The sequence below is a fragment of the Melozone crissalis genome, unplaced genomic scaffold, assembly GCF_028551555.1.
Source record: "Melozone crissalis strain CALT ecotype California unplaced genomic scaffold, PUWL_Pcris_2 ptg000023l_1, whole genome shotgun sequence".
Lineage (NCBI taxonomy): Eukaryota > Metazoa > Chordata > Aves > Passeriformes > Passerellidae > Melozone > Melozone crissalis.
Genome location: NW_026535801.1, coordinates 3997428 through 4018835, shown reverse-complemented (window position 1 = coordinate 4018835; position 21408 = coordinate 3997428). Strand labels below are relative to the sequence as shown.

At 46.2% G+C, this 21408-nt stretch overlaps 1 protein-coding gene across 1 annotated transcript in view; it reads right to left on the bottom strand.

Moving 5' to 3' along the window:
* Nucleotides 1-1224: 1224 nt before the first annotated feature.
* Nucleotides 1225-21408, bottom strand: part of TRPM8 (transient receptor potential cation channel subfamily M member 8) — a 34722-nt gene continuing 14538 nt past the window's right edge. The window contains exons 9-25 of the mRNA XM_054278011.1: nucleotides 20802-20904; nucleotides 19722-19840; nucleotides 18415-18705; nucleotides 17986-18075; nucleotides 17279-17408; nucleotides 16152-16297; nucleotides 15548-15660; nucleotides 14744-14960; nucleotides 12234-12325; nucleotides 11357-11495; nucleotides 10445-10616; nucleotides 9471-9648; nucleotides 6872-7062; nucleotides 5190-5289; nucleotides 3976-4009; nucleotides 2607-2693; nucleotides 1225-1273 (exon numbers count right to left, since the gene is read on the bottom strand). Coding sequence (XP_054133986.1) covers nucleotides 2643-2693; nucleotides 3976-4009; nucleotides 5190-5289; nucleotides 6872-7062; nucleotides 9471-9648; nucleotides 10445-10616; nucleotides 11357-11495; nucleotides 12234-12325; nucleotides 14744-14960; nucleotides 15548-15660; nucleotides 16152-16297; nucleotides 17279-17408; nucleotides 17986-18075; nucleotides 18415-18705; nucleotides 19722-19840; nucleotides 20802-20904 — 2166 coding nt within the window. The 3' untranslated portion in view covers nucleotides 1225-1273; nucleotides 2607-2642. The remainder of the gene's footprint in view (nucleotides 1274-2606; nucleotides 2694-3975; nucleotides 4010-5189; nucleotides 5290-6871; nucleotides 7063-9470; nucleotides 9649-10444; nucleotides 10617-11356; nucleotides 11496-12233; nucleotides 12326-14743; nucleotides 14961-15547; nucleotides 15661-16151; nucleotides 16298-17278; nucleotides 17409-17985; nucleotides 18076-18414; nucleotides 18706-19721; nucleotides 19841-20801; nucleotides 20905-21408) is intronic.

The window sequence follows — 21408 nt, the reverse complement described above, 5'->3', positions numbered from 1 at the left end:
CAGGGGCAGCACCTGAGGGAATGGCTGGAGCTGTGTCAGGGCAGGGTCAGGTGGGAGATCAGGAAAAGGTTCTTTCCCCAGAGGGTGCTGGGCACTGCCCAGGCTCCCCAGGGAATGGGCACAGCCCCCAGGCTGCCAAAGCCCAAGGAACATCTGAACAATGCCCCGGGGATGCACAGGGTGGGGTTGTTGGGGTGTCTGTGCAGGGCCAGGGGCTGGGCTCCTGATCCTTGCAGGTCCTTTTCTCTGGTGAGTCTATGATTCCATGATTCCTAGACCCTGGGAAGGAAGATTGCTTTTTTACAATGCTTTGCCACGTAAATAAATGCTATTTGTAGTGCCTTCAGTTGGCTGTGCTCTCAGTTGTACCAAACAAATGTGACAGAATTCAGCTGCTGTTTTAGACAGAAAGCACAAAGCGCCACCTCACCATATCGAGCATTGCTCTATTTAAAGGTTCCAACAATCTCTTCTCCATTTCCAGATGGAAACATCAGCAAACACAGGTTGCAAAAGTCAAATGAGTTCCAACATTCCCAGGATACAAATTTTCACTAATGAAACCAAGCAAGGATTGCCCACAAAGCCTTTGGAATCACTTCCTAGATGAATTAAAGTCTCTTCCATGCAGGGCTGTAATAGCTGAACTTCTGCAGTGCTGAAAGGTTTCAGGTAGAGTGGGAACAAGTCCACAATGTTCCTGTACAGTTTGAAATAGGGATGCAGGGTTGGACCAAAGGCTTTCCTTAGGGGGATGATGCCAAAATCCATTGCATTCTGGCACACCAGCATTCCAGACCCCAGCAGGTCTGACAGACAGCCCATGCAAGGAACAAGCAAGATCCAGCTACTAGAGGATGGAATGGGAAGGGAGATGGATTCATTCAGACAAGCAATTAGTGCTTGAAGGAAACCCATGCACAGGTCCCTTTGAGTGAAATGGAAAAGCAAAAGGATTTTGGCAACAGTAGCAGAACTCTTGGAAATAGGAGTGCTTTGATACAGCAGCTTACTAGGACTAATTGCTGCCACTGGACATTAGGGCAGATGAGAAGAGTTTGGGTAATGCAGGAATCATGTCAGGAGATAAGCAGTCGTCTCCTGTTTCCCCACAACCTTGCAACAAGCAGAAAGGGCTGTTTGATCAATGAAAATAAAAATAGCAAGAAAATCCTGCTGACTCCTGCTGAGACATTGATAGTCTGGTGCCTCTGTTGCCATCTGCTTGGGGGTTACTGCCAGCTCCGAGCAATTATTCTTCATGAATTGGTACCTGTGTGAGCAACAGAAAGAATTGGAGAGTAGAGCTCCCAGCCCACCTCAAGGCTTTGCTTTCATCCTCTCCACATCAGCTCAGGTGACTTGGATGCCTTGTCCGGGGGGAGGTGTCCCTGCCCATGGCAGAGGGTGGAATGGATGAGCTTTAAGGTCCCTTCCAACCCAAACCATTCTGGGATTCTAGGATTCTTCTGAAAGCACTATCATCTGTAATGAGAGATCCCTTTCCACAAGCTCCATCATAAACTGCTGTCCCTTGTCCCAGGCTGCCCCACTGTAACTAATTACAGCCTGAATTACAGCCTGGTTTTCCAGCCACACTGCAGCTCCCTTTGATCTGTGCTGGCCTAAATGGCCTCCAGAGTTCCACTATTTACAGCCTGGTTTTTAGGCAACTTGGAGTCCAGCACCTCCTACAACCAGCCCAGGAACTGGTGACCCTTGTAGATTTTATTAGGTGGTTGCAAATCATTCATGACTAAATGGAACTTAGGTCAAATGAATATTCAGTTTTCCCAGGAAAACAGTGAGCTGACTGGGGAGTGTTTGGCACAGGTTTAAGTTCTCCTGGACAAAACCACTCTGTGGAAGGAAGAGCCAGGCCCTAATGTCCGGGCTGATCAAGTTTTTCCAGATTATCTCATTCAACAGTTACTCTTCTTTACCTGCTGTCTCTAAAGATGACAGTGTTCTCTGCATCCATCAGTGTTCTGTCTGCCTTTCACATCCCACTGTGGGATCCAAGCCAATTCTTCCTTAAAACTGGAGGTGAAAGTACACAAGGCTGATGACCAGAAACTCAGCCAGACCAGAGGCTTTGGGTCAGCTCCTCACACTGCAGCTTATTGTACAGGACACAGGAAGGCTACAGGGATCCAGCCTAAGCCCCACTTTGATAATGGAAAAATAAACCTTACTCCTGCCCTCACTCCTGTCTTTTCTATTTGGGTTGCATGCTCTTCAGAGTTAAAAGGTACCAAGGGTAGAGGATCCAGCACAGCAGCCCTGTATTTTCTAGAGGCCCTCCAACACAAAGACAACTAAAATGACCTTGGGTTAGTTACAGTTTTTCAAAGAGAAGTGAGCAAAACAAGGTATTTTAAACAGTGCCAAAATTGATAGAAACCCCAGATGGAAAACTGTATTTTTCAGAAAGAAAAACACAAATGAGGAACAGAATTCTGGTCTCCTTTCTTTCCCAGTATCAGACAATATGAATACAAGCATCAACAATTAATACTAGCTCTTCTTCCAAAGACACACCAACTGAACACCACAAATTCTGGTAGGCTTTTTCAAGGCAGCGAATGGATTTAAAGAGGGCTTACCCTGCTCCAGTAGCTGCTCTTGGATTTCAGCTGCACTCATTTAATTTTACTGGAAATCTCTTTCAGAAGGCCTTTCAAATCAGAGAGCTTTAAAAAAAAGAAGAAGGAGGTTATTTTGGTAAAGTCTATCTAGCTGAAGGAAAGCAATGCTAATGAGAAAAGGAAGTAATGACTAATTGCCTCTTCAAGTATTGCATCAAATGCAAGAGTGCTGGAGAGGACACTCCCAATTACAATGGTCATCAGGGCAATTAATGCAGCAAGCCCTGATGCCTCTGTATTTCAGTGAGTTAACCAGCAGTTACCAGAAGAGAGAAGCAGATGGGTATTTCTTTTCAGGAGGGAATTAAGGTTAGGAGGATCTCTTTTCAGTTTCAAGAGCAGCATCACTAGCCACAGACTGGCTCACCACTTCCCTTTCAGTCTTGGGAAGCAAACTATCATTTTGTAATCTAAATTATTTGACAGCAACCAAAATATGTATTCTGAAGTATACGTGGCTCTTTTCACCTGTGAGCTTCTCAAAAGTCTGCGCTTCATGTCAAAGCCACTCCCCACTTCAGAGGCCAAATAGATTGTTCAGTCAAGCCTCAGAAAATACCCACTGTGAATGTCTTTTCAGCATCACAGTCATAAAAAGATTATTTGTGTGGCAATTCTCGTAATGTGCTCTCTGGCAGATTGGTAGCTTTCTATTGCTTAATTACCCCATGCCAACAGCACCAGAAGCTAAACTTGACAGACACCTTGGGAAGGGCACATATCAGGTGTGTGATACCCCTTCTTCCCATTGGTGTTTCATGGGCCTGTTACACAGCTGAATGCTGCAGTTTAAGGTGGAAATTACTTTTATTTTATTCTATCACACAAGGAATAATGAGAAACACTCCTCCAGCAAGTGTCTTTCTGTTTCATTTGTTTCATTTTCCTTCACAATATGAAGCTCTTGTGGCTTGGAAGGGACCTTATAGCTCATTGTGTTCCACCCCTGCTGTGGGCAGGGACACAGGCTGCTCCAACCCATCCAACTTGGCCTTGGGCACTTCCAGGGTTCCAGGGGCAGCCACAGCTTCTGTGGGCACCCTGTGCCAGGGCCTGCCCACCCTCACAGCCAAGAATTTCTTCCCATTATCCCATCTAATCCTGCTCTATGTTCAAACCCATTCCCTCTTGTCCTAATCACTACACTCCCTACATGTTCCTGTCCATGCAATCAAAACACCATGGTAAAAAAGCCCAGTTAAAATGGGGTCCTGGTGACAGTGACAAAGACTGCACATGACTCTGGGAGCTCATTTTCCTTGCCATGGCACACCCCCTGTTCACCAGAGAGAATCACATTCCCCAGAGCAGTCTGGGACAGAAGTACCTTTGCATCCAGCTGTCTGAATCGATGCACCATCCTAGAAGCAGAAGGAGAACACGGAGCAAAGGGATCAGTCTGGATACCAAGGAAAACTTGGCCAATTACCACATCCCACCTCCCCCAGGGCTCCATCCTCCCAGGGAGGCAGGGCTGCACGTGACTGGCATCATTTTTAGTAAAAGTAAATGAACTAATATGCAAATTATTATTATTAGTAGGATGCTATTCCATTTTCCTTCTCAAGACACTTTTACTTCCAGTACCAAGGAGATGGTTTTGGTATTTGTTTGGCTTCTTATCCAATGCTGCATGTCTCTGGGTAGTCTTAACTAAACACTTATTTGGGGACAGCAATGTTCATGCCCACGGATAGAAAGGGTCTGGTTTTTCTTGCCCATTCCTAACAGCTCTCTCTGATTAAGGGAAATACTCAAGCTGTCAGAAGTTAGCAAAGTTAAGCAATCATACAGAGCAGTTTTTGCTCTCTAGCAGTGCTCTGTTTTCTTCCTTTCTTTCTGTTTCTTTTTTCTCTTGTACTATTACTCTGAAAACAGTGAGACAGATCCCAAAGATAATGTTTCCATGAGCTGGCAGTCAAAGAAACATCCAAGTCTAAGTGTCCAAGCTCCAAATACCATTATTCTAAAGATCATCTTCCCTCCTCAGAGGTCTTCCAGACTAAGTACACATCTCCATCTGGATTACTGCAGTGGGAACATCAGAGATTCCAAATCCAATAGCAAACATTCTCTGCTAAATGTATAACCATAGAATTATCTGGGTTGGAAAAGATTGAGTCCAACCAATCCCACCACTAACTTGTGTCCCCAGGTGCCAAATCCACAAAGCTTTTAAATCCCCACCCTGGGGTGGGAGTGCCACCACTGCCCTGTGCAGTCTGTTCCAGGGCTGGACAGGCTGGACAACCCTTTCCATAAAGAACTTTTTCCTAATATCCAACCTAAACTAATGCTACAGCAAGAGTCAGCTGTGGCACTGCTTCCCATGATGAGATCTCAAAACACCACGGGAAGACATTTTCTTCTCTTCAGCAGACAAAAAAGCACCATTTCACCTTAGGAATAAAAAGCATGTTTATGCTGAGATTGCTTACTTCCTCATTAATTTGAAAACATTTAGAGCTGCTGAAAACTTGCCTTCACTAGAAATGTTCAAGAGAAAATTAAGAGAAGGAAGACAAAGATGGGCAGGCTTACTCTTCTGATGAATCATTTGCTTTTGTATTGATTTTGACAAGGTAATTTTCCTTCATGACAGCTTCCCATGCCAGGATTTCATTGTCCTCATTTCTCGAGCCTGCGAAATGTATTTGAAGAAAAAACACTTAATTTGTCTTTCCAAAGCCAAGGTGCATAAAGGCTGGGTCAGTGTGTGCATTCTGAGGTTAATGATTCCCTTCCCCACCTCCTGAGCACTCACAGCCCCACTGCCCACCCCTGACAGATGTGACACCAACACCTTGCACTGAATGCTCCTGGCAACCAGAGTCACTTAAAAATACAAAATATGAGCAAACATAAAACCCCAAACCAGCCAAACAAACACAAAACACCCCCCTCCTCCCCAACCTTACAAGCTCCAAAAGTCTTTCTGGGCTTCTCTGGGTCTTGGTTAACACAGGTGCCTCTGCTTCAGCAGGTACAGGACATTCTAGCAAGTTCCCATCTGGGTTTGAGCTTTCAATTTGTTTCTATATTATCCCATATCGGGTCATTAAGAGTAACACTTCTAAGAACCACAGTGTAGGATTTTTCACTGAACTGAAACCCTCCAGAACGATGAAGAATTGTCTTCTCTGAGAAGCATTTTGTGGTGGTGCTGTGAATTCAAGAATTGATACAGAGGAGCCCACTTTGAGGCATCAAAGCCCTCCAGGGTAATACTCCAGCATTTTATCATGTTCCAAGAGGAATAAACCACATTTTTTAAAATAAAAAAATAAAATTAACTGAGACAAAAGAAGCCCAGAGGTAGTGAATGGCTGAAGTCCCTTTCTTCCACCCAGTGCTCCTCTGAGCTCACACATCCCTCAGCTGTTCTCCCACATTCCAACAAGCATTTAAGCACCCAAATCCCAACCATCTCCTTAAGAGTTAAATGGGGAAGCCAGGATTTTACAACAGTCAATACATCAATGTGCTTCCTCCACATAGTTTTCAGTTCCTATCATCAGCAAAACCACAATCATTTTCTGGCTCTAATTAACTCTCCCGTTCTTTCAGAGCTGCAGCATCCACTGTGCATCATTTGAGCAGGAATTTCTGCCATCCAACAGCTTCCCCAGCAAGGAATCCACACAGCAGTCTGGGCAGCCAAAGTGATTTAGTGCTAAGCAATTTTATAGCCCAAAGCAGGCTCTTCCTCCTTAACTGGTAACAAATCCAGCTTCTGCTGCAGGGCAACAGGCAGATTGCTGATGAATGGGAACAGGCCTGTCAATTAACTCAACTTATGCTCTCTCAGCTGAGAAAACACTACATTTGCAGGAGAGATGGGGGGGAAAGCTTGTTAAAACAATTCCTATCTGTGTCCAAAAAACTTGCAAGGCTGGGAAACAGCACAGGCAGCCCTAAAGAGTTGGGATTAATCTGAAGTTTTAATGATTTACACAGACAAGGCAATTCTACATCGAAATGGCTTGGACAAGAGAGCACTGGATAAATCTCATTTGAAAACTTGAATCCTACTGAAGAGATTTCCAGCAGCACAGTGGATTTGCATGACAGAGGTCTACATGGCCTTTGGAAATTTCCCAGGGGAGCACAAAATGCCCGGAATAAGCACAGGATGCCACGGAGGATCTGCAATGCACCTGCTGCATTGGGCAACAAGGGCCAAATCCAAGGTTCCTTGGGCAACAAGGAAAAATCCAACTCACAACAAATGGATGGCTCTTTGCTTTCCTTGTTACAGCAGCACTTGAAGCATTTCCTCAGCACCATGTATATGTAGGCAAAGATGACAAAGGGGAAGGGGATGGTCAGGCGACTGCAGTATTCCTGCACCAGGAAAAAACGCTGGAACTTCCACACCTGGTCGTTGTTCTCCTGCACTGATCCAACCGTGTAGCTGGTGGGAAAGAGAGAACACACCCAGCATGAGTTATTCACCAAAGAGCTGCAGCAGAGCCAAGAACAGAGCACTCCTCTACTGTACCAGGGCATGGTTTTATAGTCACAGAATCCCAGAGTGGTTTGGCTTGGAAGGGACCTTAAAGCTCATCCCAATCCATCCCTGCCATGGGTAGGGACACCTTCCACCATCCCAGGTTGCTCCAAGCCCCATCCAACCTGGCCTTGGACACTGTCAGGGGCAGCCACAGCTGCTCTGGGCACCCTGTGCCTGCCCACCCTCCCAGGGAACAATTCCCAATTCCCAATATCCCATCCATCCCTGCCCTCTGGCAGTGGGAGCCATTCCCTGTGTCCTGTCCCTCCATACCTTGTCCCCAGTCCCTCTCCAGCTCTCCTGGAGCCCCTTTGGGCCCTGCAAGGGGCTCTGAGCTCTCTCTGGAGCCTTCTCCTCTCCAGGTGAGCACCCCCAGCTCTCCCAGCCTGGCTCCAGAACAGAGGGGCTCCAGCCCTTGGAGACTCTCCTCTGGACTCATCCCAGCAGCTTCTGATGTTAGGGCCCCAATCATTCATTTATTGACTAGGAGGTTATTTAGCTTGTTCTCCTTCTTCGTAATTTGCAAATGGGTGGAACTAAGACAGTAGGAAAAAAAAAAAACCCTTGAAGTTACAAATGAACTGGAAAAAATCTGAATAGGAAGAAAATGCTCCATGTACTTTTACTACCTCAGCTCTAAGCAATCTTCTTCCAGCCTAGACATATGAGAACAGGATGCTTCTTCACAAGATATTGTGTCTTATTAACTGAGCAGATAACTCCCTTCTTAGGGGAAAAAAAAAAAATCTAAACCTAGAACACTAACAAAAAATTTAAAAGCTTCTAAGATTTGTAGTAGAGGTATTAAGGACATTCCAGGCATGGATCAAATCCAGGGCACAAAGCACTGTATGAACCCAGCAAGGCCTCAACCACAGGAGCAAGTTCAGGTTAATAAAACCACAGAGTCCTGAAGAGTGAGAATAACTCATTTACTCACTCCAGCAAGGTCACTGGGACAGAAGAGTGAGAATAACTCATTTACTCACTCTAGCAATGTCACTGGGACAGAAGGGTGAGAATAACTCATTTACTCACTCCAGCAAGGTCACTGGGACAGAAGGGTGAGAATAACTCATTTACTCACTCCAGCAAGGTCACTGGGACAGAAGGGTGAGAATAACTCATTTACTCACTCTAGCAATGTCACTGGGACAGAAGAGTGAGAATAACTCATTTACTCACTCCAGCATGGTCACTGGGGCAGAAGAGTGAGAATGACTCATTTACTCATTCCAGCAAGGTCACTGGGGCAGAAGGGTGAGAATAACTCATTTACTCTACTCTAGCAAGGTCACTGGGGCAGACGGGTGAGAATGACTCATTGACTCTACTCTAGCAAGGTCACTGGGGCAGAAGGGTGAGAATAACTCATTTACTCACTCAAGCAAGGTCACTGGGACAGAAGGGTGAGAATAACTCATTTACTCACTCTAGCAAGGTCACTGGGGCAGAAGGGTGAGAATAACTCATTTACTCACTCTAGCAATGTCACTGGGACAGAAGAGTGAGAATAACTCATTTACTCACTCCAGCAAGGTCACTGGGGCAGAAGGGTGAGAATAACTCATTTACTCAGTCTAGCAAGGTCACTGGGACAGAAGGGTGAGAATAACTCATTGACTCTACTCTAGCAAGGTCACTGGGGCAGAAGGGTGAGAATAACTCGTTTACTCACTCTAGCAAGGTCACTGGGGCAGAAGGGTGAGAATAACTCATTTACTCACTCAAGCAAGGTCACTGGGACAGAAGGGTGAGAATAACTCATTTACTCACTCTAGCAAGGTCACTGGGGCAGAAGGGTGAGAATAACTCATTTACTCACTCTAGCAATGTCACTGGGACAGAAGAGTGAGAATAACTCATTTACTCACTCCAGCAAGGTCACTGGGGCAGAAGGGTGAGAATAACTCATTTACTCAGTCTAGCAAGGTCACTGGGACAGAAGGGTGAGAATAACTCATTGACTCTACTCTAGCAAGGTCACTGGGGCAGAAGGGTGAGAATAACTCGTTTACTCACTCTAGCAAGGTCACTGGGGCAGCAGCTCACACTTGCAAGGCCCTGACCCAGCATCATCCCTGTGTGACCCACGGGGGTTCACACCAAGCCCACAGCTCAGAGGATGCTCAGAGGTGGAGGCCGAGGACAGGCAGCAATCCCTCCCCAGGACACGGCACCAGCTCCCCCAGGCTGCAGGGACAGATGCAGAGGCAAGGGGTGGCTTCCTGCTGTTTTCCATCAGTGCACTCCCCTTCCCAGGGAAATGCAAGTGTGGGGGTGGCCGGGAGGGCCCCTGGGGTACGCACCCGAACATGGCCACGAGCAGGTTGACCAGGAGGATGTTGGTGGAGAGCATGTAGATGCACACCAGGGGAATGGTGATCCACTCGGGGAAGCGGGGCTGGTTGTTCGCATCCAGCTCCACGCACAGGGGCTTGGACTCGTTCCCGGAAAAGGTGCAGTGGTCAAAGTTGTAGGTGGTACCTCAGAGAGAGAGGGGAGAGCCAACAGTGAGCTCCTCTTCTGCTGGGCTGTCCTGGATTGCCAAGCAAATTGTGTTCTGTTTGCCATCTGCATGGCAGTTGTCTGGGGAGACACCTGCTGATAAGAGGCTATTGAATGTCCCTGCATGATTGATAAGAACTACAGCATCTTAATGGGAGATGTGAGCCCAGAGGGAGGAGCCAAGCATTCCTAATTGAATATAATGTGGAGGCTCTGGAACACCAGCACAGCTTCTCCACTGGATTTCCCAGAGGAACAGCAGCTGCCTCTTCCACTGGATCTTCAGAGGAAGACTGCACCCTTCTACAGGATCCCTGCTCCAACAGAACCACCCCTGAGACTCCAGGAGGGCTGCAGCCACAATTCCAATGGGACTGCTGCCAACACCCTGACCCACAGGGTGTCAGGTTTTGTTCTGACTCTGTCAGTGTTTTACTTTACTGCATTGTTTATCTTTTTTATCTTCTTCCCTATTAAAGAACTGTTATTTCCTGCTCCCATATTTTTTGCCTGAGAGCCCCTTAATTTAAAATTTATAGCAATTCAGAAAAGGGAGGGGTGGTTTTACATTTTCCATTTCAGGGGAGGCTCCTGCCTTCCTTAGCAGACTCCTCTCTTCCCAAACCGAGACATGGGCCCAGCCCCAGCTCCTGCCCTCATCCCTCCATCCCTGCTCCCCTTTAGACTTGGAGGCAAGGGGCCAGCACAGTCTGGACAACATTTAGGAGTACAGAGCCTTTGACCCAGCCAGGAGAGACCCCCAGAAGGCAAATACCATCAATATCATCAGGGTACTGGCCAAACATGGCCAGGTAGGGCTCGTAGATGACCGAGCGGAAGATCCACTCCCAGCGGTGCTCGTTCTTCCTCAGGATGCCTTGCCTGGCCACACCAAAGGCCACCATCCACACAGCAAAGAGGAAGAGGAAGAAGAAGACATCTATCATCTGAAAAAGGGACAACAGACATCAATGAGCGCCCCTCTGCATCCACACATGGAGGGCTTTTTGCTCCTCATTTCACCAACACACATGGTAGCAACTGACCGCTCCCATTCCGAGAACTTCAAACATATTTATGCAACCACAAAAGCAAGGCATGTTTTGGAACACAGGATATCCCCCTGGCATCACACAGGCTCCACAAAAGCCAGAACCAGGTAAAAAGGACTGTGGCTCACCTTATCCCTGTGGGATGAAAGCTTCTGGAAATGCCACCCTGGATGGCTTCCAGCCAGCATTTACAGCACAGTAACTCTGGCCAATGGTTTCATGAATTTCTAGCACTGTATGAGAGGATCCTCACCACCCTCTTCCTTAGGTACTCGTGTGATGGATGCAGTGGAGGACCAAAATCCTCCCCCTGTACCCTCTATCATCACTGTCTGGTTTGAGGAATACTCATGGGAGCAATAGAAATACTGCTGAAACGTTTGAGGTATGGAAGACAAAAGCTACCAGAAAGCAAATTTCCTCTTCTGTTCTTCAGCCTGATCCTTATTCTCTCTCTTGACACAGAAAAATGCCCTGCTCTTAATTAGATCCCATTTAAATCTTAATTCATCCTGTTTAGCAGATTTAACTTGCTGCCATCATCAGAACATGGTGATTTTGCTCTTAAGAGGGAAAGGAAAAAAAAGTGTCACATCATTTATTTAGACTCTCTTGAATAGCTGCCAGAATCTTACCATCCTCTGCAGCATAATAATTTTGGGTCCTAGATTCCTGCTAACTGTGAAAATGTGGATGAGCCTCAGGGTAAAAACTATGTAGTCCAAACAGAAAATTACTCTCCCGGAATACCAAGAGCTTTCATCAGAGTGAAGCCTGATGGAGACAGCAGAAGAAAACAAAGAGAAGCCTTGGGTGAATCATGCAGAAATCAGGTAAAACCACACAGAAACATTGAAATGGAGAGTGGAAGGTGAGTAATTGGAAAGCAGAGCACAGCTATGCAGGGCCCCATGGCCTCCCACATCTAGTGACAGGTGACAGAGATGGTTAATGCACACTCTGTTTACACCCTTCCTTCCTGACATGCATCATATCCCTGCTCATTTCTTCTCTTATTTCTTCTCTTACCCTTAAAGCCATTAACAGCACAGAAATCTGTAGCTGGAGCTACTCCCACAGCCCTGGGAAACCAGCACAGTGCAACAACTACTCCACTGCCCTGAGGCAACAAGGACTTAGTTACAGCTGACTGAACAATTCCTTTGGAAAACGTGTTTCCGTCATTTCTTTGCCATGGTTTTGAACTGACCCCATCGTGTAGAACAGCTTTGGGAGATAATGGCATTGTTAGGCTGCCGTAGGGACAATCACAGTCCTCTTAAATAGAATGCAAGGCCCACGTGGTCATACTAAATAGCCAGTAACAGGAGCCACAGAAAATCCTAAAGATCCCCTGACTTTTCATTTTTTTTCATCAGTATTTGGGGCCTTCATAAAGGGAATTTCATGAACAGACTGCTCCCCAGAATTTCATTGCAGGTTGTAGTCAAAACCCACCTTAAGGGAGGGAAGCAAAGCTGTAAGATGGACACAAGAGAAGGCACTACTCACCTGAACACAATCCCTGCTATGAAGTAGAAGATTGCAAGGGTGTCCATAACATTCCACAGGTCTGAGAAATACTTGCTGCCGTTCATGTACCACTGGGAAGGAAAAAGAACAGAAAGTAACCTCCACACAGCACAGTTTCCTTGCCCAATTAGCTTTTTGTCACACAACAGATAACACCAGAGTTTCAGATGGCTTTCAGTTTCCCCAGAAAGAAGGGTTTAGTGTATTCAGCAATGCCACAAGTTACTGGCAAGCTGTTTTTTTGGGTCTTGCTGTGACCCGGGAAGCACTGCAGAGGGGAGGGGGGTGACAGTTTAGGGGCAGCTGATGCATCCTGGCTTCTCTCCCTTCACAGAGATCATTGACTGATCTGCCCCCAGCTGCATGGACATGCTTTGGATCCAAGATGCAGATTTAATTTATTCTTTTAACTACAGAGCACTCTATTTTTGAATTGCAGGTCTAGTGCTCATTCCCAGACTGACTGGCACAGCAGCCTGGATCCCCACAGATCCTGGATCTGTGCAAGAACCAACCTCAGGAGTCAATTCAGAGGTGACTCATGAGGACAAGAAGTTTCACCAGGACAAACCTCTGCCAGGCCTGGAGAAATAAACTGCATCCCCAATCATAATTCTTTTGAATTTCAATTTTAACTGAAATAATCAAAGTTTTGGAGAGTATTGCTCAGTGAATCTCTAACTGGCATATCCAAGGAAGGCAATTCTGCCCTTAGTGCTTCTATGGGAAACAAACAGAAATGAAAGGGAGTTTTCTCCTAGGTGCTGTTTCTGCCCAGTAGCTCCCTAAATCAAACGAAACATCTGGGACTGAGGTGCAGTTCTCCAAATGCCAAGCAGTTCCTACTGCTGAGAAGTGCACAGAGGTTCTGTCCAGATTCCTCCTCCACAGGAGAAAACAGGGCTCTCCTTCACACCCCACCAGTGCACCCACTCACCTGGCTGGAGGCTACCTCCATGTGCCTAAGGAGGCAGCAGGGAAAAGGCCTCTCCACTTTCCCTAGGGCTCTAAACAGGACTGGGAGAGCTCCAGCTACTTACAAATCCCTGGGAGCACCAGGAGTGAAAGCAGGGCTGAGCCAGTGCCTTACAGTTCAGAGACTGCTCCAGATCAAGGGCTGATTTCTCTCCAGGACTGGGTATCTGACTGCAGGAACCCCAGGCAAGCTGCTCTTACTTGCTTTGGATGTAAAAGCACAATCTGAGATACCCCTATCTTTTATTTCTTTAAATACAAAGGACACAGACCCAATTTTGATGCCGAGTTAGAGCAATGCACACATGGTCTATCTCAGGGGAAGCCAGGGAGGAATTTCCCCAAGAAGTTTAGAGGACTAGGACACTGCTCTGCTTTTCTGTTCCTCCTCAGGAGCCAGAACACTGTCTGCAGATAACTTGAAATCTTCAAATTTAGCTGCCTCCACTGCCAAATTGGTACTGCCTGGCTACTGCAATCCCCTTACTAAAGGGAACTGCAGCAGTTCTACCTGCTCAGGGTAGTAAGAAAAGGGACATTGATAGGAAAAAAAGGTTTCTATCCCTAAGGTTTTCCCCAGGACTTTTGCTGGGTACACACAGGACGTGCAAGGACAGGTCCAGAGACACCACAACCTAAATCAGCAGAAACAAACACTCCATTAGTGTTTTCATGGCAAAAAAAAAGTCTTTTACTTTTCCCCCATTTTCTTAGCAAGTAAAGTTGCCACAAACAGGGTTCCACCTTGACTACTAAAAAGGGAAAACACCACAGTAACAGCAGCATCAGAAATGTCATCTGAGCTCAAATTAAAAAATATTATTGCAGGGTGGGATGATCCAGCAGATCACCCACAAACACTCATGAGGGGACTCAGCAGAGTCAGAAAGCAGCACCAAACCCACAGACCCACTGCTCTTTGCTCTTCTGACTGCCCCAGCATCCTCCCACTGCTCTGGCCACAGGCTGGCAGAGAGCAGCTTGCCCAAAACCCACCAGATTCCATGTGAAGGGAGGAGAAGATACCAGCTAAGTGGCTGGCTATAAAGGCAGCCACACATGCTGTTCCCACATCACAGCTGGTCCCTGCACTGAGCCACCAAAAACTGTACAGATGATTAAAAGCTAAGTAGAAATGCACAAAGGTATGCAGCTTACTGGCAAAATAAAAAATAAAGGGGGTGGAATGTAGGGAAGGGAGGCAGGCACGACTTAATCTAAAGCTAATCTAAATGATTAATCTAAAGCTCTGCACCGAGATAAATGTGCTGAATTTAACCCTTTATTGCCAACTAGCTTGGCAAGCCAGGCATTCCTGGGGAACATCTGCACTGGCATCATCATCCTCTTGGTGCACAGACAGGAATTAAACACCAGAGGGAAAAGCCCTCAGTGAGCCCTGAGCAGCTCTGCTGGGAAATGGCTCCCCTGAGCACCTGCACTGCCCTGGAGGGGAAAAGCCACAGGGCTGTGGCTCTAACACTAAACTCTCTGGGCTTGCAGGAGCTGCCTACTTGTCTCACTTCATCACAAAGCAGAATGAAGACCAGCACGTAGAGGATGATCTCCAGGGCCGTGGGTTCCTTCTGGAAATCCATCAGCAGCACGTAGGCGAAGAGCAGCAGGAAAGCGATGTAGAAGATGACATTCCAGGAGAAGACCACAAAGGGGGAGGTGAAGAAAGACACGTAATACAAGAAGAGTTTCTTACTCTTCTCCACAGGCTTTTTCCTGAGGAATTAAAAGAGGGAAAAGGCCTCAAAGCATAGCTTTTAATGCCTGGAAACATCTGTGTTCTTAAAAGAGAAAGGGCAAAGGGTGCAAGGTCTAGCTCAGGATGTTACTTCAGAGGTAAAGACATCCTGTATCCACTGCCCTCAGGCACTCCAGCAAACTGGCAATCTTCCAGCTTGGATGGGGCTTGGAGTCACCTGGGATAGTGGATGGTGTCCCTGCTCATGGCAGGGGTTGGAACAATGTAAGCTTTAAGGTCCCTTCCCACCCAAACCATCCTGTGATTCTGTGATCTTAAATCCAAGATCAGAGTGAAACACAACCTGTCAAAAGCTCATTTGGCTTTTTAATACCTTCATCTAAGACTGACTGAACACTAGAACAGCTTCCCCAGAGTGGCTGTGGAGTCTCCACCCTTGGAGAGATCCAAAACTGGGCACAGTCCACAGTCCAGCTGACCCTGCCTGAGCACAGGGTTGGACTGGATGATCTCCACCCAGCCTGACTTGCCCTAAGATTCTACAATTAATTAACTTGCTTTCCCTTTGGAAAATTTTCCCACTGATGAAAAGTCAGTTGATTACCTGAATGAGATGAAACCACAGCCTATTAAAGGGAAAAAGAACAGGCACAGTATAATCTTCCAGTTCTTTGTGTCTCTTGAAATCTCTCCATACCACTGCTTGGAGAGGAAATTCTGCAAGAAGAAGGAAACATCCTCATTTGTGCTAACAGCAACAAAATCACCTAGGAATGCTATTTAGAACATTTGATTTGGTAAAAATATACCCCAAACTTTGATATTTCAGTCAAAATACTAGAGATTTCTGTTGCAACAAACCAGAAGGGTCTCAGCAATGCTGGCTCCTTAGGGCAGCCATTCTCCATCTATGTGATGAGGAGTTAAAAATGAGGCTGAGCAGGACTTGACCTGATTGATAAAACACTCATAAACCACTGCATTCTATACAATGCTCATCCATGCTGGGCATTACATCCCCACTGTGCAAGCCAAGAGCAGAAATCACTTCAGGCAGCCTTTATTACCCACTTAATTATGATTTACAGCCCCAAGTCAAGATTTTTTTTTTCCCCTCCTGATTTACATTTGTGGGTAGAGGAGCCAACAGCCCCTGTTAGAGCACAAGAGCCACAGTGACCTGCACACCTTTCCCTCACAGCCATTACCTGCACACCTGGCTGGGCAATAAACTGCTGGTCCCTGGCCTCCACTGCCAGCTCCAGGCAGTTGCTGCCTCCCCAGGCTTCACAGGAATAAGTCAGCAGCTGCTCTGCCAGCTCTTCATCGTTGCTGTAGCACTCGGTGAACAGCTCTGCAAGGAAGAGGCAGCTCCAACTTCAATTTCCCACCAACTTGGGTGCAAATATCTTTAGTGTAATATTTGTGATGTCACATTTTCAGCACTGCAGAATGACTGTGCTGAAATCACTTTACAACCCCACTTGCACATCTTCAACTTTTGATACAGAGTTTGAGCCTGGATGGAAAACTGTAACACTAAATTACACAGAGAGCATTTAGTTCTGCACTACAAAATTGAGTAAAAAATGTGAATTTCTCCTTAAATGACTCAGTAAATCTATTTGCTTCATCCTCTTTTCTTAAATTCTGTTTGGCACTGATCTGATGAATTATAGTCAGTCCAAAATTAACAGTAGGGTTGAAATAGTCAGAATCTGATGCTTTTTCCCTGGGAAATGCACTGCTCCCTCCTTAGTGTCTTGCTAAATCATCAGGCCTGAGGGATGTAGATACCTTTTAAAAAGTCTATTTAAACAGTTTTTGCTTTGTGGAATAAGAGAAATCTCTGGAAACAAGCAAGATATTTCCAGCATGGCCTTGAGCTGGTCCTTATAAAGTCACAGAACAATCAATCTACTTTTTACCTGCAACTTGTTTTCACTCCCAGAAGTGCTCTCACAAATCTGAAGAGTGGTTTTTCCCAACCAGTATTCATTAGGAAAGTTTCCCCTTTTCCATATTCTCCTTCCTGTTTGTGGGCATCCTTCTTCAGCCTTGCCAGTGGAGCTAAGTAGCTTTTCTTCCCCATAAAAGAAATTCTCCACCCCAAAAAAAGCCCACTTCACAACATCCACCTTTTGAAGCCAAGCTCTTAAGACAGGGCACAAAATTTCTACTGGGAACAAATGGTGTGGAAGGAATTTCCAAGCAGTAAAACCACAGGTTGACATAAAAGGAAAAATTTATTTAATGTGGGATTTCTAGTTTTTGATTCCCTGGTCTCTGACCCTTCCCACTAAGTTTCTAAAGGACTCACAGAGCAGGCACTTACCTACTGCTCTTGTCTCATACTCGTTAGCCAGTTCCTCGGACTCACCAGCAGCATTTATATCATTCTTCACCTTGGCCATGCTTTTCAGGAGCTTACTGGCCCCCAGGGCTGCCAAAGTGCAGCCTCTGGTCTGTGGAGAGAGAATGAAGTCACGCACATCCCTCTGAGAAGGGAACATGATCATAGAACCCTGAAACCACAATGATTTGGGTTGGAAAGGACCTTAAAGTTTATCTCATCCCAACCCCCTGCCACAGGCAGGGACACCTTCCACTGCACCAGGTGGAATCCTTTAAAAATTATTTTCCATTTTGCACCTTCTCAGTTCCCAGTCCAGAATGATCTATTTGATTCTACAACCATTCAATTACTGTCTGATCCAAATTAGAAGTTGGATTTCAATCAAACCCCTGGAGTCAGAACCCATCCATGCTTTGGAATGGGCAGGAGCTCAGCATCCCAGGTCAGGCACAGGTGACAACAGACAGTGGATGTGCACTACTGACTCTGACACAGCCTTAGGAAATCTAAGTATCAAGTCCACACCCAGACACAAAATGGGCAATATAAAACCTACTGAGAGTCATCTAGCAATCATCTCTTGAGGTGTTGTGCCTGAAGCTGGATGTGGAGCCTTCAAAGGCCAAAAAACCAAAGACACAAAACCCCAGTGCACTGCCTGCAAAGAGAAATAAAGGAGAACTCACTTGCTCCCAAATGACTTTGGACAACTCTTTCTTGTTCTGAAGAACTGACCAAATAAACAGAGCTTGCAATGGGTGCCTTGTGATAGGACACTCCTCCTGAAAGAGAGAGCAAGAATTCAGGCCTGAGATCACCAAATGTTTTCAACTGGAACAAATCTGAGCATGGACTCTCCTCTTTTTGTATTTTCTTCGTTTCACAGCCACCTCACCAATCCCTTCTCTCAGCTCTCTGTCGCTTGCCACACACTACTGTGAGTTAGGCTGTATTTGATGTTTCTCTTAAAGCTTTGTGTTTGACAAGGAAGAATCAGCCTCCCTGTTTTTCCTGAAGCTGGTACTAAAGAATATTTGTGTAAAAGGCACTTGCTGCTTTAACCACTGCGGCCAGATAACCTCACTCAGAGCAGGATCAAAGTGCTCATCACTCACTGAGAGCTGTATCTCCATCTCATCCTTGCTGTTCTTGTAGTATCTTTTGAAACCTCTGCGGAAATCCTCCACCATCTTCCACACGAAGGTGAGGAGGGCATCGTTGTAGGAGTTCTTGGCAATCTGCAGGTTCTTGAACACCAGGCTGCTGAAGTTGTTGGTGTAGAGCTCCCTCAGGACCTCTGTGGTCAGGAACTTGCGCAGATTCAAGCCGTTCTCCAGGAAGAGCCGGACGAATTTGGGCCTGTCCTTCACCAGGGCTGTGAACATCACATCCTGCAGGTCTGCAGACTGGGGAGGAATGGAAAAGCAAATGTTGGGGATCATGTGAGACAGGTACACCTTATCTAGGGCCTGACACACGGTCACTGTCACATCTTCATCAGAATCAGGTTTTTTTCTGTACAGAGTTGCCTTGGCTGGATGGCCCAGAGCATTTCTGGCATGGGCAGATCACCTTTGCAGCCACTGATCATACAATGGATCATCATGAAATGATGGATTGTCATTACAGGACACAAAACACGATGCAGACTCACTGCTCTTTCCAAGGTAAAAAGGGTCTTTTTATTTTCTGACTCCAAGATTTATCAATTTCCAAATGTGACAGTGGATTGGAGGGTCACAGTGCCACCCCTCCAATGACACTGGACAAACCAACAGTCCATCAAATTTCTCCTCCTCCATAAAAGAATGCAAAACAATAAGCTATTTATATAACGTGTGTGAGAAAGTTCATTACTAGAATGTAAACATCAGAAGGTTTAGAAGAACTTAAAAAAACAGAGTGACAACGGATCATTTTGGAATGATCCAAAACGATCATTCATGGATATGGAATACCCCAAGTTAGAAACGACCTGCAAGGATCATCAAGTCTGACACCCCTGGCCCTGCACAGACAGCCCAACAATCCTACCCTGTGCATCCCTGGGGCATTGTTCAAATGTTCCTTGGGCTCTGGCAGCCTGGGGGCTGTGCCCATTCCCTGGGGAGCCTGGGCAGTGCCCAGGGAAAGAATATCCTTTTCTGGGGAAAGAATATCCAGCCTGAGCCTCCCCTGACACAGCTCCAGCTGCTCCCCGGGTCCTGTCCCTGTCACAGCAGAGATGGGAGCTGCCCCTTGTGAGGAAGCAGCAGCTCCCAAGGAGGTGTGACCTCCTCTTCTCCAGGCTGAATGGCATGTGACAGTCAGTGCAGGAGCAGGAGGCACTCTGAGCACAGAGGCTGAGGTGCTGGGACAGGGGGGCTCCTGTTGGGCTGAGTCCCTCCCCAGAGCCCCTGCACTCACTCAGAGGGGGCTGTACCTCCCAGTTTCGGTCGTTGGTGAAGATCTCGTCGCTGGCCAGGTCCAGCTGGTTCCACTCCAGCAGCAGCTTCAGCTGCCCGTTCCAGTTGTCCCTGTCGTGCTCGTTGGTGCTGAAAGCTGCAGAGCAGGAACAACCCCTGGTCAAGGCCAGGCATATTTATCATCTCTGCTTCTCACTACTACTGTATTTGTGGGGTTCCCAGAACAAGGCAGGAATGATGAATTTGACTCCATGTTCTCAGAAGGCTAATTTATTACTTTATAATACTAAATTATATTAAAGAATGCTATACTATACTAAAGAATACAGAAAGGACACTGAATGCTAAAAAGATAATAATGAAAACTCCTGACTCTTTCCAGAGTCCTGACACAGTTTGGCCCTGATTGGCCAAAGAGTCAAAACAATTAACGTGAAACCAATCAGACAATCACCTGTGGGTGAACAGTCTCCAAACACATTCCACATGTGAGCACAACACAGGAGAAGCAAATGAGATAAGAATTGTTTTCCTTTTTCTCCGAGGCCTCCCAGCTTCCCAGGAGAAAATCCTGGGTGAAGGGATTTTTCAGAGGATGTGACAGTGACACACTGCCAGGACAAGACTCCTTCCAAGGGGCTTTCCCCCGACTCATGCACATCTTCCCAACTGGGGGCTGGAGGATGCTGGAGGCTCAGGGATGTATTTATGGCCCAAGACAGGCCACAAAGGAGCTGCCAGGAGCACCTCATGACCAAGAACAGCACAATGCTTCCTTCAGGCTCCTCAGAGTCCTGCACTCTCTACACAAGGGAGATCCTGCAGGATTCCCAGTGGGGCCCTGTCAGCATCCCCAGGGCTTCCAAAATGCCTTCCCAATTACCTGGTTTGGATCTTTCCCTGAGAGATCCCATGCTGCTGCTGCAGCCTGCCCACACCCCTTCAGGGGAAGGCAGGTTCCACACTGTGGCAGGAGCTTAGCTTAGCTTTAGAGAGATGGCACTGCTCTAAGGAAACCTCTTCTAGAGAATAAACAGCCATCCTTTTTCCCACTCATTTTTAAATCCCCAAACAAACTGAGAAAAACAATTACTTGCCTTTGTACAGGGCAAAGGAAATGGCATTGCTCACAATTTCATCTCCAGCTTCTTCTATTTTGATCACTGTCAGTAAATGAGGGCTCTCAAGGACTTCTTTGATCTAAAAAAAAAAAAAAAAAAAAAAAAAAAAAAAGTTGTGTTTCAAAGCTATCAAGGCTGTTTAGTAGCAGATCTCCTATTAAAAAGAAATTTGTCACCACATCATAGCAAAGCTGCTTCTCATCAGTCCTGGGTTTTAACAAATTTAAACAAACCCAAATAGAAGTAGATAATGAGCTTGATTTTAAAGTCACCAAAGGACAACATTAATTATCGTCTGAAAATACAGCAAATAACTGTTATTCCCCTATGCAGATCATCTTTAACAAGAAGATATAATCTCAGTAATTAGAAGTGACTCTTAAAGTAGAAAAGATTGTGACAGCACAAGTTTCAACTTATGTCAAGCAGCTTGTTAGAGAACAGTCTCTAGCTCCTTGTGCTTTGTCAAAACCAGATAATTTCTCCCATAACGAAACTTTGTAGAGTTCACTTCATTTCAGCACACAGAAGACAAATAATCTTGGCCATTTCTGATGCAGGAGGAGGTGCACTCCAAGGCAGC